The sequence below is a fragment of the Chenopodium quinoa genome, unplaced genomic scaffold, assembly GCF_001683475.1.
Source record: "Chenopodium quinoa cultivar QQ74 unplaced genomic scaffold, ASM168347v1, whole genome shotgun sequence".
Taxonomy (NCBI): domain Eukaryota; kingdom Viridiplantae; phylum Streptophyta; class Magnoliopsida; order Caryophyllales; family Amaranthaceae; genus Chenopodium; species Chenopodium quinoa.
The window spans coordinates 12,994,226-13,012,342 of record NW_018743292.1 but is presented as its reverse complement, the minus strand read 5'-3'; the positions used below and the strand labels follow the sequence as shown (position 1 = coordinate 13,012,342).

Sequence of the window (18,117 nt, the reverse complement as noted above, 5' to 3'; positions counted from 1 at the left end):
CAAAAGGTAAGCGAGTTTGATTATAAGCTAAGATGCTACGAGTACGAAGCAAGTTTGATTGTAAGGTACACTTGTATGATTATACCCTAAAATTAAAATATAAGAGTACGAGATATCTTTAATTGTAACTCGTACACTCGTATTTAGAAGTTGTATAAATTCATGTGACTATTGGATTAGGGTAATTCAATTTAACGAAACTTATGCCTTAATTTTGATTTTTGATATTTAATTTAAAGCTTAAGTGATGGAACAATCAACATCCACTACCAAGTGTCCAAGTACCCACAAACTTACCCTACCACCGCCCACAACATATGAACACTGCTTACTCTTATAAACTCCGGATATTGCGATCAGGTCTTTCTGGCTCTTTCCTTTCTTCTTTCCCGCCATTGTTGCTGCTTCTCTTTTCAATCAAAAACTCTCATTTTTCATGGATTCTGAGACTAATCCTCCTAAGTCTGTCAAAACCAGGTTCCTCCTTTCTTTTTCTCTCTTTCTTCCCCCACTTTCTTTGTATTTACTGAGATTTTTGTAAGATTTATCAATGTTGCCTTTGTAAAATATTGAGAAATTTATTTAGTTTTTTACACTTTTGTGGTAATTTGTGAAATGGGTTATTTGTTTCAGTTATAAAGATTCCATCTTTAGGGCTGTGTAATAATTTGCAAAGACTTATTGAAATGAGTGTACTTTTCTGGGTGTGTTGAAAAATTGAAAATATTTCGTGGTAAATATTTGTAATTATTAATGAGGAATTTATACATGCTGAATTTTTGCTTGGTTGAAAATTTCTCTCATTGTGAAATTGCATGTGTTTTTTATTATCAAATTTGCGAATTTTTGGTACTTATATTTAGTGTACAGTAATACATTAAAAATCCCTGAAAAAAAGGGTGGATGTTATTTTCATTTAAATGCTGTACTTTGTGCGTGCATTTTATGTAACATAATTTGTATGCCATATCTTTCAAAGGGTCTTAATGTGTTTGATTTTTCCTAATTTTGGTTGTGTTTAAGGAGTTGTATTAGCCTATTAGGGACATTGGTAAAAGGGAATTGCTGTAATATTCCTATATGTAATTGGTTTGTGGGTGAATAGTTTGACTTAATTCCCGAGGAATAGGCTTCTAAGTTTTAAGCTTCAACATTTTGATGATAAATGTTTATCGAGGAATTTTAGATTATGAGTTTAGATGATTCTCAGTTGATGAAGCTAGATGGAGGAGTTGTAATATTGTTGTCTTCAAGCTAGCTCAAGGGAAGGCCGGCGCAATTGGATGAAATGAGGTTTTTTGAGTGAGGTGATAGAGTTACTTAGGTCTATAGTTGAGGTGGAAGAAGTGGATTTAGGGTTGTATTCTACTTGTTTGATAATCTTAGTGGAAGTCGATTCCATGTGATGGTTTGGGGCTAGGAAGGGCTTGATTGAAGGTGACCTCTTTGGATCTCATTTTCTTTTCACTATGTTTATTGGTTTCTTGAGTAGTTTTCTTGGCAGGCGTGGTGTGGTGCGGAGGTGCAATGATCTGAAATGCCTCTTTAATGTCTTCATATTCCATTTTCATGCAACTTAACCAACTCCAAGTTAGGACATTCTAAACATGGCAAAAATCCATTAAAGTCCGTAATTATCCAACACGTTCAGTTGGAACTTGAATTTCATCGCAAAAGTAGTGGGAGCCTGGGAGGAGATTGGAGAATTCCTTGTACTGTTTGCTCAAATGTGGGTCGCATAGTAGCATAATTAGCTTGGCACAGTTTCAATTTACAGAGTCATATCGGCAGGTGGCTAGTGCATTTTGAAGAGTGAAAATTGCTAGTATCTTAAGGGAGGAAAAGGGGGATGATCAATGATGATTTGTTAAAATGCAGTTTCGCTCTGTTGTGGTCGCCCCTTGGATTATATTTTACGGGTCAGGCCTTGGTCAACTTGTCTAGCTGGAATTCAGGTGCTTAGTTTGTCTTGCTAAGAGTTGGGGAAGATTGAGGGTGGTTGATTTAGTGCTGAATTAAAACTTTTTATTATTCCAAAAGAAAATTCTCGTCCTTCCTCCGGAATGTGCTTTGCTGATCTGCTAAATCTCCTGACATTACTTTGGCTAATATGTGTGATTTGTTGCTCTCTTCTCTAAAAACAGGCATAAATGCTCAGCTTGCTATAAGCAATATAACAAAAAAGAGCATCTTGTGGAGCACATGAAGGTCTCATACCACTCGGTGCACCAACCTAAATGTGGAGTATGTAAGAAACACTGCAGATCATTTGAATCTCTCAGGGAGCATTCAAAAGGTGAGTGAGTGACAGGAAATCTTAAAATTAGTTTCCCTTAAATTCCGTTAAGTTGGTTTTTTTAGCATTTCTTTGACCAACCCTTCAGGTTTGTTGGCAAAAGACAATTGCAGTAGAATCTTTCATGAACTGGGATGTGGTCTTTGCATGAAAATATTTGACAGCTGCATTTTGTTAAGTGAGCATAAATGGACTTGTCAGCTACCTCCACCTACTCGCCTTGTAAGTCAATCTTTGATTACAAGTTCTTTTTTAACAATTTCCATTGTATAAGTTTTGTGTAATGCATTTCTGTAATATACAAGTTTGGTCAATGACTTCAGGGTACAATATCATTGCCTTCTATGGAACTGAAAAACTCGATTTCTGACAGAAGCAATGGTGTCCCGAAGATTCATGAAGCAGTTGCGATGGACTGTGAAATGGTTGGAGGTGGTAGTGATGGAACTCTTAATTTATGTGGTAGGGTTTGCCTTATTGATGAGAACGAGGATATAATATTTCATGCTTATGTAAAACCTCAGATGCCTGTTACTGATTACAGGTAGACTCTTACCTCAGGTTTGATCATGTTTGTACACATTTTTTTGACCGGACTATTCCTTGCAAAATGCTGCAGATCTGATTTGACTGGCTTAAGTGAAGAACATCTAAGAGATGCAATGCCTTTGAAAGAAGTGCAGGAAAAGATTCTGGAAATCCTATATAATGGTGAGTCCATAGGAATAGTGAGAGTTGATGGTGGAAAGGCCAAGCTTCTTGTGGGTCACTCTCTGGAGCATGATTTGGATTGTTTGAATATGACTTATCCAGACCACCTGATCAGGTAGCTCTGTTTTCTCTGAAATGTTATACTTGTGTGCTGGTGATCACTTAATAAAACATTATACTTGCTTAATGATGCTATCACTTCTGGAGTTCTTTAATTATTGTTGACTAATACCTGCGGGGGTGGCCTTAGCCTCTTAGGAATTATGTTTTTCTATTTAAATCTACAATAACTTGGAAATGTAAGTTTTCTTGTCAGTCTCAAATTACATTTGCATCCTATATGGCAACTCATGAGGTACCTTCACATTATAAAAATTGCCTCAAGTGCACCTTACAAGGCTCTGATTATTATGACTGGAGTTCTGTTGGGTCAGATGTATGAATTAATACCCCCTCAATTTTAATGAGAGTGGTTTCTTGTAAATTCATGACGGACTGCAAAAAATTGCATATTACAATGCTATGAAGCCCATGATTGCTCTCTACCAAATAGGGGAAGTATGATTATTATGTTTGCGCCATTGTCTTGCTGCTTTTTACCTTAAGTGGTTCATTTACCTGTGTAATTGTGTAAATGAATGAACCCTAGAAAACTCGATTGCAAGCTTTCTCTCCAACTTGGAAAGTTGAAAGTTAGACTCTGATTGTTATATGCCATAATCAGCTGTTAAGTACTGCTGTTTTGGCCTTTAGCCTTTTTCATATCTCTGTCCTAAATGCATGCAATTACGGGTTGATAAATATAGGGATATTAAGACTTAAATATTGTGAGAAAATACATTTGCTTTGATATGGGGAATTGGAACACCTTTTAAGGCCCTAGAGTTTGTCAAGTAGCACCTTAATTCTCTACTTTTCAGCATAATAGTCAAATTTCCGGCAAGTTGACCTTTCCTCCTTTTTTTTTTTGTGTGTGTGTGTGTGTGTGTGTGTGTGTGTGTGGCTGATCTCCTTCCCTTACCTTAGTTCTTCATAAACATATCATATTTTCCATATCCCCTCTGCCCAATGGCTGGAGAAAATAGTGCAACCTTTCCAATTTCCATGGTTTCAATCTCAAATTATCCTGTAGTCACCAGTAATGAGTAATCTTCATAAAAGTTTCTTTTCATATATTGATGGAAGTTTGACTGAAAATGTGCACATCTGATATGGAGTTCGGTGATTTTAGCATTATCTTTCCTTTTGGTAGTTTAGATGTGGTCTAACTTCGTATGTGGGTGCTTGCTGAATTCTCTTTGAAAGGTCTTATTTGCTCCATCTACCTTAAAACCAGGTCTTCATGTGGGTTTAAGTCTATTTGAGGTCCTATTCTGAAAATTTCCGCAATAATTCATAGTTCACATACTTCACAACAAATTTTATGTCCTACATTTTCTCTATAGCTTCCTTCATTTCCTTGTAGTTAACGACAGCTACAGAAATGAGAGGAATATCACTGTTCCATGCATTTAGGTCTTTTGTCATCAGAAAAACATGTTCTCAATCTCCGGTATCAGCTCATGCTTCAAGGCCCAAGATGAGGCTGATATATATACAATTCCATGTGTCATGCCTGTCATAAATAAATTTGTAGATTGATGGTAGAGGGTTGTGAAATGTGATGCATCTGAAATCAAGTGAACTAATAGAGCAATGAAAATGTAATATTTCACGAGTGTGGTCATTGCTTTTTCTAGATCTTGCATTTGATTCTTATTGCGGTGTACTGCTATGGTGTGAGGCTCTCTTATGAAAATCCCATCTTTTTTCTTCCTGGTTTTTTTATTGAATAGGCAGCTCACAGCACAATGTGCTTTCAAATAGATACAGATTCTGAATTTAGGTTTATGATCTTATTCCATCTGGTTCTTATATTAAATTCCTCCTGCCTGGTTTTGAAATTTGGAAGGCTTTTCTGATTTCATAATATTGCAGGGATACTGCCAAATATCATCCGCTGATGAAAACAAATTTGGTCAGCCACTCACTCAAATATCTGACAAAAATGTACCTTGGGTATGTCTACCTCACTTGTGTGCGCCTCGTAACTATCACTGCCCATATATGTAATGTTGAATCCGTTGATTGCATGGTTTATTTTATCTTTTACTCTTTTGGTTTGTCTGTTTGATGTGTGTCAGAGAGAAAGGGTCGAGTAAATTGGCAGACTTTAACCATTCTTTGAATTAGTTCTGAATTTGATTCTTCACTGTGTAAATGCAGCTATGATATTCAGATGGGAATACACGATCCGTACGAAGACTGTGTCTCTGTAATGAGGCTGTACAAGAGAATGCGTGACCAAGATCATCTCAAAGATTTCGTGGGATCATGCTTACCCAGTCAGGTTACTGAATTTATTACCAATGAGTTTGATTGTTGCAAAATGAAAGATCTTGAGAAGCTGACACCTGATGAACTATTCGAGATGTCAAGGTCAAAGTATCGTTGTTGGTGTTTGGACACAGTCCCGAATGTACGGCTATAAATAAGTCCCTAGTTGATGCCGCTCAACTTGAGAGCACAGCAAAGAGTCTGAAGAGTTGAAAAGTTGTGAATAGTGAATACTAGTGAAAGGTTTTGTTACCGTGGTCTGTTCATAGTATCGGTTGAAACTTGAAACCATAGGGTTCGGCTTATCCATAATCAAATTAGAGGAATTAACCCCCTTTTGGAATTAAGTCTTTGGTACAGTTAGAAATAGAATCATCTGAGTTCCAGGGTATGTAATTTTGGGAGCACAAACTCTGTATTTTCGCTCCTAAAACCCGAACAATGTGGATCAGTGGATGTAGTTAAACTCCAGGGTAGTTACTTGACTTCGGTTTTCTGGCCATCCGGTCACCGTACATCTATTACCCTATATTAGAGAATGGCCTTTAAACAGAATTATCTATGAATTTTTTTTATGTTCCACAGTTTTGTAGATGACCATAACCGTGTTAAAATTTCACTCACAGATGTTTCAGTGCTATTTCAAGTTTTTTGTGCTTTGTTGCTTAAACTAAAGTCTCAGAAGTTTAATGCCAAAAAAACACCAACAAGATACACATACCCTCACACACTAGTTACTAGTACGAAGTATGTGACTTATTCTTTGTACTTGTAATATTTAGGCCTTGTTCAGTTCAACTTATTTTTTTCTTATTTTAGAAAAAAATGATTTCATATTAGATCAGATAAGCTCATTATTAATCTATTATTATGCAAAACCATCTAATCGAATCTATCTAATTTTTAACTATGATGAATAGGGTAAAATATATTACTTCTATATAAGATTTACTTTTTAAATGTTATACTAAAATAATTATATTGGTACAATTAATATGATATACAAAATTTAATACTTTTTATTAAAAAAAATTAACTTAATATATTAAGATTAAACTTTTTGGAACTTATTAGACCTGGTTGAACTTATGGGAGCTTATTGCCTTATTAGAACTAATTAGGCCTTATTGAACTTATTGAAACTCATAGACCAGATCAAACTCTTATAGCTTATTGAACTTATTGAAACTCATAAACCAGATTAAACTCTTAGAGGTTTATTAAAACTTAATTAAACTTATCTAAACTTATTAAACCTGAAACTCACAGTTTTATGTAAGGTGAAGAGAACACACCCTAATATTTGTTTTCATATATAGTATTGGCAAAAAAAGGTTTGTCAAAGTGATATGCATGAATATATAGTAATAAAAAAAAGGTCACAATGAGTAATTTGGAATAGATGAAGTATAATAACTAATATATTTAAGGTTATTTATAAATTTATTAATATTGGTAATTTGAAATGGGTGAAGTTGATATATACTTTGTATTAGTTTGATACTATATAAAGAGGTTCTAAATCATTATAAACCCTGACCAGCCTCATTAAGAATCCATAAATGAGCGATCATATAAAAACCCGACCCAATTATTTATTGGACGGATTTGACCCATTTATAACTGTGGTAGGTTAAGGCTTTTATTAATTTAGCTCCAATCTATTGAATTGCTCTGAAAATAAGGGAAAAAGAAAACATATGAACAAAGCCCTGCCTAGTGCCTCCTCCTCTCTCTGAGTTGCGCACTCAACATTGAAAGAATATGAAGCTAAAGAAAATTCCTGGGTATATTCTGTTTTGCCAATTATGAACACACATAATTTCTATGTAAGATAGACCTTTCTTTTTTTATGTACATGATTTTGTTGTGGTATGATTGGTAGAATTAACAGAAAGCTTGAAACGACTGATGATTATGATGACGATGTCATGGCTTTGGAGGGTGCTACTCGTAACAGTAGTTGTGCCTTTACTCTTTCTAGTAAACATCGTTAACTTTTTGACAACTTAAATAGCATGATTTGGCAGTTCTGGTGGCCATTGGATTCTGATCATTCCCTGTCAGATGTTTGAGAATAGTGGAACTTGGCCGATTGTTCCGTGTACCCTCAGGTTTAGAAAAATGCACCACATGTATCCCTGAGATTTGTAAATAAAAAATATGCACCGAATACCCCTAGACTCCTAACAAATGTTAATTTTGTTAGATTGAGACCCTTAAGCATCAATTTCTATTAAATTATTATATTGTTGCTAAAACATTTTATTATCAAGTAAACTTAAGTAAAAGCGAGTCGGTGTGCGGGCATGACTTTAGTTTGATAAGTCAATGATACGTGCATTTGATAGATGATGAGGATATTTAGTGCTTATCTTTTACAAATGGTGCATTTGAGCATTTGATAGATGATGAGGATATTTAGTGCTTATCTTTTATAAATGGTGCATTTGAAAGTTTTCAGGGGTATACGGGGCAATTTCCCTAAATTTTTTTGTGTCTTGATGTAAATTGAAGTTTTTAAGCAACTGCTCATGGAAATTTTGATTAGTTGAGAAGAGGTCCTGATTGTTGATCATGATTTTCTGATCCATTGCCACCTTCCAGCTATAGCCTGTAGGATGAGGGATGTATCCTTGCCTATATTGAGTGATGCAGAGACCAGGAGATTATGGGAATGGTCAAACTACGAGTCTGTAATAACGGTTTTTTGAGTAAAATTCTTTTATATGCTGAATTTGAGGTGGTGGGAGTCTTGGGACTATGTGACTTATTTCTGGACAGGAGTATGTAGTCAACTTGTACTAATTAATAAGCTCATTGGCTCAATACTATTTACTGTCATACTTGATACCTTTGCTTTTGATCACGAGGAAACAGGCTACATCGTTAACTTTTTCAATAATCCCTGTGTCAATATGTCGATTGCAATGTGTTGAAATTTATAGCAGCATTCATGGTTAGTTATCAGTATAATCTGACTGCTCAAGTACTGTCGATGAAAAACATTCACTATTAAGTGTTATTTTCTTGCAACTTTTGAAAGGGTGTATCTGGTGACGATAACTTGCCTGAAAGAGATGATCTAGGAGAAAGGAGATGGAAACACCAACTTCGGGTTCTGCTAGAGCCGGAATCAAGTCAAAAGATAGTGATGTTGCTGAACTTGATAATGAGTCAGAGTTTGGGTGGCATAACTGGCAATGGAGATGATGCTGGAGATAGTGTGATGAATCAGAAGACTTCTACAATTTAGTTAAAAAACAAAAAGAAGCCAAGTGTAAATTGAAGGCAGAGAAGTATTCCAGGTGAGTTACTGAACTACTTTCACATCATGTACTTTTCTAATTGGCATCATGGCATGTTTCTCACAATAATTCGTCTTTCAGAATCCCACAAATCAATATGAACTAGAAAAAAAAAAAAAAATTACCCTTCAAAAATTAACTATTTATCCTGTACAAAACCTTTTGATCTCTAAAAGATTATCTAAAGTTTTACATTTTTTACCAATGAATATTTTCATAAATTAATGATCAAACTCTTACGACGTTGGCATCTATGCCTAGTAGAGTAGCGTCAATTATTTTGGAATGTATGGAATATAAAGTTACATGATACTCCATATCATTTGTTTTTAAATATCTGTAAAATAATGTGGTCAAATGTTAATACTTTATCGAAAATACATAAATTGGGTAAAAAGTCCAATAATGTTAGTTATTATACAACGAATGTCCTAATGAAGAAATTATTGTACATTCCTTTTTTAAAGGAAAAAGATAGTATTTCTTTCATTTTTTTTCTGTAACAATTATGCCATATATTTATTTGGATAATTCTAATTGTAGTTTTGCTTTTGCATGAACAATACCGCAAATTACGGTTATAATAGGGAGTTATGAACCATGCATTTAATTGACTACATTATTTAGGGCATGTTCTGATTTACTGAACTGAGCTGAACTGAACTGAACTGATTGGAGCTGAACTGAACTAAATAGAGCTGAAATGAATTGTTTATGAGAGAAGGAAATTAGGAATTGAACTGAACTAAATTGAACTTATTGGAGCTGAACTGAACTGAAATTAAACTGAAGAGGATGAACAGACCCTTAATATCCAAATTCTTCAAAAGTTCTAAACACATAATAAGCATATATTAATGCATGGAGGAAGAATTGGTACATGATGTTGGACTTTTATGACTAAGTACTCCATATTTTGGAAATTTAGAGTTGTAAACATTTTTGTCAAAAATTAAACGATGCCTATTTGTTTCCCGGGTTTGAAATTTCTGGCTCCGCCGCTGTTTGTATATCCCTTTAACTTTTTTGGACAAGTAGTTTACTTTAATTTTGCAACTCTCTTATTTAATTCCACTTTCTTTGACCCCCAAACAATAGTCCACAAGGAGGACAGGGTAACTATGAGTTATGAGTCTTACACTTACTTCGTACGAGTAATGAGTTATGACTATATGACCATATTATAACTAGTACGTACATCGTACCACTAATTGTCTAATATACTCCCAATAAATAAGACTGTGTACAGCATCAAGGTCCATTACATCCTCCATTGGAGACCAACGAGGTTCTTCTGAGGGTTGATTTCGTGAGAGAAGTTGATGCATTACTGCAAGAGGTGAGAGCTGAACAGCAGGAACTACAGACAACGCAAGGCCTTGACCCAGACTCTGTTGCAGCTCGGTTAAAACACCAAGAGAAACAACGAGCTATTCAATTCGACAAGTTGAGTTGCTTCTAGATCTTCCCATCAACTTGCAATGGTAATGGCCTCTCTGAAGGGCAGAAAGCGTTGTACAGTTACTTGATATGGCTCCAAATGACAAAAAATGTAGTATAATGAAAACTTGTTGATTTATTCACGAAAATATCTCCATGAGAAACAAATTTCGTTTCTCACTACGAGAAATAGGGAATTTCCCGTGTAGTACTGTGCTTGACAGTTTTCACAGTACTCTTGGTAGAACCGGCTGAAATCCTTATGGGGAAGAAAGAAAAATCATTCTTACACGACTATAGTGAGATGTAGCTACAACTGTGCAACTGATTCTTTTGTCTACTAAGTTATGCAAGAATTTGTAATTTAGACGATATCTAGCTAGAATATTTTGAGGAAAATTTGCCCCACTTAATATTGCAATGTAGTCCAGGTAATTGGGAGTAGTGATTAATTATATATTATGTAGTATAATTCATCGTTTTTAATTAGTAGATGCGTTTTGAATTTCTGCATTGTTATATACGACACTAGTATATTAAGTTTTGTATTAACAAAGGTAATTAAGAAGATTTAGAGAAGGTAATTAACAAGATTTAGATAAAGATCACCCAATTTAGCTTCACAAACTTATAAAGAAATAAAGTACTCCCTCCGTTAATTTTTATTTGCAACTTTTGCTATTTTAGTCCGCTAAAAATTATTTGCAACTTTCTATTTTCTTTCCTCTTTTAGTAAAAAAAAACTAGTCAAATGTCAATTTTACCCTCCTTTAAAAAATTAAAACACAATTTACTAACTATAATCAGATTTTATTAATCACTAATTCTCACCCAATTTTCACCCCAGCCAACCTAATCTAATTCATCAACTCTTCATCTTCAATTCAAGAAACCCAAAACCATCTTCATTCATCTTCATCTTCCCCCATATTTTCTCTCTCCTCTTTCAATCTCATTATCCCTTTGATTTTTTTACAAATCTTCTTTCTCTCTCTTCAACTTCAACAATTTCGCTGGATTTTTGGGAGTTTGTGGGCGTGGATTTCGTGGGGGTGGTGGTGGGTTTCGTAGAGGTTGATTTCATGGCGTTGTTTGGAGGTGGTGGCCTGGGTTTTTGTGGGTGGTACGGTGGTGATTTTGTGGGGGTGGTGGTGGGTTTTGTAGAGGTCAATTTCGTGGGAATTATTTGGAGGTGGTGGCCTGGGTTTTAGTGGGTGGTACGGGGGTTGTTTGGAGGTGGTGGTGGGTTTCGTAGAGGTCAATTTCGTGGGGTTGTTTGGAGATCGTGGCCTGGGTTTTTGTGGCTGGTACGGGGTTTGTTTGGAGGTGGTGGTGGGTTTCGTAGAGGTCGATTTCGTGGGGTTGTTTGGAGGTGGTGGTGGTGAAGGCGGTGTGGGTCGTGGTTTTGGGTTCGAGTTGGGGGTTTAGTTTCTGGTGGGTTGGTTTTCGTGGGTTGTCGTGTTCGATGGGTTGGTTTTCGTGGTTCCGTTGATGGGTTTTGGTGGGTGGTCGTGGATTTGTTTGGTGGGTGGTCGTGGATTTGGGTTTTGGTGGGTGGGTTTTGGATTTCGTGGGGTTGTTTGGAGGTGGTGGCCTGGGTTTTTGTGGGTGGTACGGTGGTGATTTCGTGAGGGTGGTGGGTTTTCGTGAGGGTGCTGGTGCTTTCGTGGGGTTTGTTGCGGTGGTGGTGAAGGTGGCGGTGGTGTTGGTGAAGGTGGCGGTGGTGTTGGTGAAGGCGGCGGTGGTGTTGGCCGGTCTTGGTGGTGGCAGTGGGTGGTTAATTAATTATCCAAACATTCTCTCTCCACCTTAATTACATACCCCTATAATACATTAATCACCATTATCAAATTTTGCCTCGTGAACCGTAAAGTTCCCCAAAATTGCAAATAAAAATTAACGGAGGGAGTAATAAACTTTATATCAATAATAATTGAAGCTAAATATATATTAATTAAAAAAAAGTTACGTAGGATTTATTACAAAATCAATAAGAAACGGTATTCCAAGATGGTATTATTTGAATTATTTATGTAAATATAATAATATTAAACCCTAATTAATTCTAACCTAGTTAACTAAATCATTACAAAGAATAATCAAATATCAAGAGTAACAAAATTTTCTTGCACTTTCCTCTTATTGCAAAGACTTAGCCTCACTAGCATAATCATTACTTTCAACTTTTTCGGAAGAGTTGTCCTTATAATATTTCTCAAGACAATCATGTTTGACTTTGATTAGTTGGTGTTTCATGGTGCTACTTTACACTTACACGTCCAAACTGTTTCCTCAAGTAGGATAAATATGAAGATGATATAGGTGATGATGATTCGGCATCCGAAATCGAGTCATTGTCGACATCGACATTGTTACTACCTGTTGAAGAACAGGTTTGGATTTCATGGGATCGGAGTTTTAAAAAAAAAATTATTTGGATTTCTTGGTGTTTTAGTAGGTTGGAAAGTTTGGTTTATATAAGAGGAGGTAGCTATAATGTCGGTTTACTAATTCTGCAAAGATTAATGGATATAGAATTTTGGGAAATTATCAATGGTACACCCAAGGTTCGAGCGTTTATCAATGTTACACCTACTTAACTATTGTTTATCAACGGTACACCTAAGATTGAGCACAATTATCTACAGTAACCAATCTGCTAAACAAATGTTAATCCTAGGTTAATTTTGGCTTTTTTCGATTTTTTAACATAAAATACTCCCTCCTTTTTTTCCCTCTTTACTTTCCCTCCTTTATTTAAACTAACCCACCCACTCACTCTAACTGTATAAATAGTTTCCCCCCTCTTTTGCAGCTTACTCTCTCCTTCTCGAATTTCCCTTTTTTTTTTTTTTTTTTTTTTTTTTTTGCTTGTCAAACTGTCCATATGCAGCTCATCAAGACAGTGAATTACTTCTCTTGGAAACGAATTAAGCCATAGAACATCATCTAGGGTAACTTTCCTGAATTTGGAAATATAATTAGTGCTACTCTACCTGTTGCTCTTACACTATAAAAAAAAATTCCCTTTTTAAATCCAATATGTATAAGATGTGGTCACCCTATTGAGGATAATCTTCATCTTTTTAGAGCTTACTGTTTAGATTATGTCAAATAATCTATTATTGGTTGTAAAATAAGTGTCAGTACTCTTTTTTTCTTAATCATGATTTTGTTCCACATTGGGTTTTCTTATAAGGTTTTTAATGAGGCAGCATTTTAACGCGTATTACGAAAGTGTTGTACTCTTTTTCCTTCACTAGGTTTTTATCCCACCGGATTTTTCCTAGTAAGGTTTTAACGAGACACATTATTTGATAATGATCGTCCAAGGGGGAGTGTTATATAATATATGTATTTAGTGGATATACCCATTATATCCTGGGATTATTCAGGAATATTCTAGATACTATTGTTCCTTAGACAAACCCTAGTTGTATCACATGTATAAATATATGTATATCCCACATATAATTCAATAAGAATATAGAATTATTCTCCCCATATTTCTCCTTTTCTTTTTATTTCACAACAATACATTCTTTATAAAAAAAAAAAAATTACCCTTCAAAAATTAACTATATTATCGTGTACAAAACCTGTGGATCTCTAAAAGATTACCTAAAGTTTTATATTTTTTATTAATGAAAATTTTCATAAATTAATGATCAAACTCATACGACATTACGTTGGCATCTATGCCTAGTAGAACAGTGTCAATTATTTTAGAATGTAAGGAATATAAAGTTACTCCCTTTGTCCCTAAATTATTACCCCATAACAAATATTTGGGTCAAATTTTTTAAGCTTTGACCATAAAATACTCTTAATCTATAAGTGATAATATAATCATGTGAGATCTTGTTAGATACGTCTCACTGTATATTTTATTGATATTTAGTTTTTATAATTTTTATACGTGTGAAAATTGAGATATAACCGTTTTAAGACGCTTGTTAGAGACTGCAAAAAATCAAATGGGACAAAAAATTAGGGACGAAGGGAGCACATGATACTCCATATCATTTGTATTTTAAATATCTGTAAAATAATATAGTCAAATGTTAATACTTTATCGAAAATACATAAATTGGGTAAAAAGTCCAATTAATGTTAGTTATAATACAACGAATGTCCTAGCGAAGAAATTATTGTACATTTGTATACCCCTTTATTTTTTTCTGGACAAATAGTTTACTTAGCTTTAATTTTGCAACTCTCTTATTTAATTCCACTTTCTTTGACCCCCAAACAATAGTCCACAAGGAGGCCAAGGTAACTATGAGTTATGACTTATGAGTCTTACACTTACTTCGTACGAGTAATGAGTTATGACTTATGACCATATTATAACTATTAGAAAATTTAGAGTGTATGTTGGAGAACCCTCTCTGAGGGGGCCGCGCCTGCGGCGGATAGGGGGAGCCCTCTCCAAGTTTGCGGCCAGCCATCTCCAGAAACTGAAGAAAATTTGCATTTCCCTCTGTCCGTGCCCGCGGCCTTGGCAGCCGTGCCCGTGGTACATCGGCAGTTGCAATTTCTTTCGTTCCTTTTAATGAAAATTGGAAGAAAAAAGGAGGGAGGATTCTCATTTTTCAGTTTTTCTTTCTTCCCCAAAAGTTCTCTCTCCACACTTTATTAGAAGAAACTTGCAATCTCTTCATCTAAACCTCTATCATTTTAAGTTTTCTTTGAGAATTTGATCATCTTACTACCATTCTTAGTGCTAAGATCGTAGTGTCGTCTATTGTGTCTCAAAGTGAATTTCTAGTTCAACCCAAGCACCATTATGGGGGAAATAATCGCTTTAGGAAAGTGTTTACACGCCTTAGACGAGTATCAAGTATTGAAGACTCATGTGGTCCTTGGTATTCTCATGTTCTTGTTGGTTTCATTGTCTTGGAGTGAGGCAAGTGTATATCTTTCATACTTGTAGTTTAGTTTGATTTCGTCTGTAATTTTCATTCTAGGCTTGTTTTGCTCGGATTGTATGTGTAATTGAATATATTCGTATATTGTAATTTTCTTATTTTCTCACATTTTCGTTGTACTAGGGTTTGTACAAGTAGGAGTATTTCCTAACAATCTAAAGCGATTATCTTAGTGTCATGTCTAGTGTGAAAGAACTTACCACTAATTTTGTCAAACTTAAGAAGTTTGACGGGGTGGAGTTTCGACGTTGGAAAAAGAAAATGTATTTTCTTTTTACATCGTTGAAAGTTGTCTATGTTATTAGTACTCCAAGGCCGGTAGAACATGAGAATGAGACCATGGAAGATGTTTGTGAGAAATCAAAGTGGGATAATAATAACTTTATTTGTCGGGGTCATATTCTCAATGGGATGGAGGATGATTTATTTGATGTTTATCAACATATGGAATCTGCTAAGGAGTTATGAGAGTCTTTGGAGAGTAAATATATGGCGGAGGGTGCTTTTAGAAAGAAGTTCCTTGTAAGTAATTTCAATAATTTCAAATTTGTTGATAATAGGTCCATCATGGATCAATTTCATGAGATTTAACGTATATATGGTAATTTGAAACAACATGGAATTAGTGTTGATGAACTATTTGTTGTTTCAAGTATTATTGATAAGCTGCCTACTAGTTGGAAAGATGTGAAACATGAATTGAAACACAAAAAGGAGGACATATCTTTGTCTGATTTGGCTACCCATCTTCAAGTTGGAGAAGGGATTAGGGCCATGGAAAGTGCTAAGAATGGGAATCCTAGCACTTCCACCATCAATGTGGTGGAGGAAGGTAAATCTACTGCTTCAAGTAGTGGAAAGAGTAAGAATAACAATTCTTCCAAAGGAAAGTCCAATAAAAAGAAGGACAACAACAAGTTTGCTTGTTGGGAATGCGGTAAAACTGGACACCTCGATTCACCAAATTCGATCAACAATGAGTCACACCTCGATTCACCAAATTCGATCAACAAAACACAAACCCGACTATAATATAAACGCACCCATCATATCTTTCACCTACTTTCTCAACTTCAAACCTCTTTTTATTATTATTATTTTCTTACTTTTCCTTTTCAATCCAACAATTGTTTCATTCATTTTTTTTAAGAACAAAGACACTTCCTTTTTTTTTCTCTAATTTCAACTCTTTCTTTTTGTTTTCTTCTTGTTCTTTGCTCTTCGTTTCTCTTTTCTTTTTCTTTTTTTTTTTTTCAAATTCCTCAACAAGCCTCCATGCTTATTTCCTCCTTTTCTCACTTTTTTTTCTTTCTTTCAAATATTTCACATCAATTGCAACTTGAAACAAAATCACACAAAAATACCGCATAAAATAGCTCCCCCAAGGTAGACTTGGGAAAAGTAATTAAATTGGGGCCGAGGGGTAATTTTTGTGGAGTTTACGAAAAATATAGTCAAGCTACAACATGGGTAAGCAAGAAGGGAACGGATGTTCTAATTTCGTCTGGAGGCTACCTAATGAACGTGGCCTTCGTCATTTCAACATGCACGTGCAATGCATTACGATACACTACTAAGAGTCTAAAGTCAAAACTAAGATCAATGTTACACCAGGAACTAAACACACACAAGAAAGAATATATAAGGCTCAAGCCTCACGGTCAACACAATCAAGCTCCTGAATCCTACATGGTTAAATAACTTTGACTCCTATTAGGGATCAACAAATTCAAGGTCAAATCATGATCTTTTAGTCCACAATGCAAGTCTTTCAATCAACATTGAATCAAAACCTTTTTATCATTAAGGATAGGGGCACAGGGAAGTAGTTCAATGGCTATTCATTATCATGATTCTCGTATTTTTGCAAATTTTTTCAATTTTTCAAAAGCGTTAAATCTTACTACTAGTCTAAACACACTAAAATAGAAAAAGAGGGTGAGAGATATACCTTGTGTACACAAGAACTTCCCCCAAGCTAAATCAGAAAATGTCCTCATTGTCTCAAAGGGAAGCTTGTAGTCAGACCTCATCTTCATCATCACCCAAAATAATGTCACCAAAGCCTCGAGGATTGCAATGCATCTCTTTGGAACAAATTTGAGCAAAAACGAAACAAAGTGTTAGTGGGAAAAAGAATAAAATTGAGTCATGTGCACTATTCTGATCATAACTTTTGATGTATAAAATATAATGCAGTGATTCTAATTTGTTCGGAAAGTAGACTTGAAGATCTTTCCAACGATAGGTCACACGCAAAAATCTGATAAGTAACAAGAAAGTTATGGTCTGTTGAAGTTGAGCAGTTTTGCTGATCCGTACACGCGCCCGATCGAGCCGAGCTCTGCCCGGTCGAACCCGAATATAATCCAGCTTTCTTCTCCTATTATATCAGCCTTCTTAGATCAAAACCTACACAAATAGAAACTCTCACTAGCATAAGATATACTCTCCTTAACTAAAAAAAAAAAAAAAACGACTCCACTAAGGCACTAATCTAGCACATAATGTTAAAAAGGTGATTAAAAATAAAGAAAGCTAGCTAATGGTGATGACAAATACAAAATAAATAAACCAATGCAGAACAATTTAGTGCCTTGAGAAGCTTATCATATGTTCCTGCAAACAACTAAGAAAATATTATGTAGCAAATATAAGGAAAAATATAATAAATTAGCCATAAAAGTCTATTAGACCTAGAAAAATAAAAAGAGAAGAAAAAACTATGTTCACAAGAAAAATAACGAGAAAAAAAGTTAGTCTCCTTCGACGACACATTATCAAGAACATGATCGTAAGCATCATTCAAAGGGGGGTAAGAGGGAAGTGACGGAGGAGGTAAAAATGGAAAAGAAAGTACAATAGTGTGTTTCCCTACAAAAGGGACATGAGGCTCATTGACAATAGAATTAACAAACAAAGGCTCATCAATCGACTCATCAATCACCTTAATCTCAAGTGTATTTTCCTCTATAGGACTTTCAACCCAAGGTTCTTCATCCTCTAAAAGATTCATGACATGTATCCCTTCCTTAATTTTATCCCCATCCCAATA

The 18,117-nt window shown here is 35.1% G+C and overlaps 1 protein-coding gene across 1 annotated transcript; it reads left to right on the top strand.

The window, feature by feature from the left end:
- Positions 1 to 226: 226 nt before the first annotated feature.
- Positions 227 to 6,002, top strand: LOC110737124 (RNA exonuclease 4-like). Its single transcript, XM_021917494.1, has 7 exons — positions 227 to 477; positions 2,145 to 2,296; positions 2,385 to 2,518; positions 2,620 to 2,840; positions 2,916 to 3,122; positions 4,985 to 5,065; positions 5,273 to 6,002. Exons 1-7 carry the CDS (start codon positions 437 to 439, stop codon positions 5,535 to 5,537), a joined length of 1,101 nt encoding a protein of 366 aa, XP_021773186.1. The 5' UTR covers positions 227 to 436; the 3' UTR covers positions 5,538 to 6,002.
- The last annotated feature ends 12,115 nt before the right edge of the window (positions 6,003 to 18,117 follow it).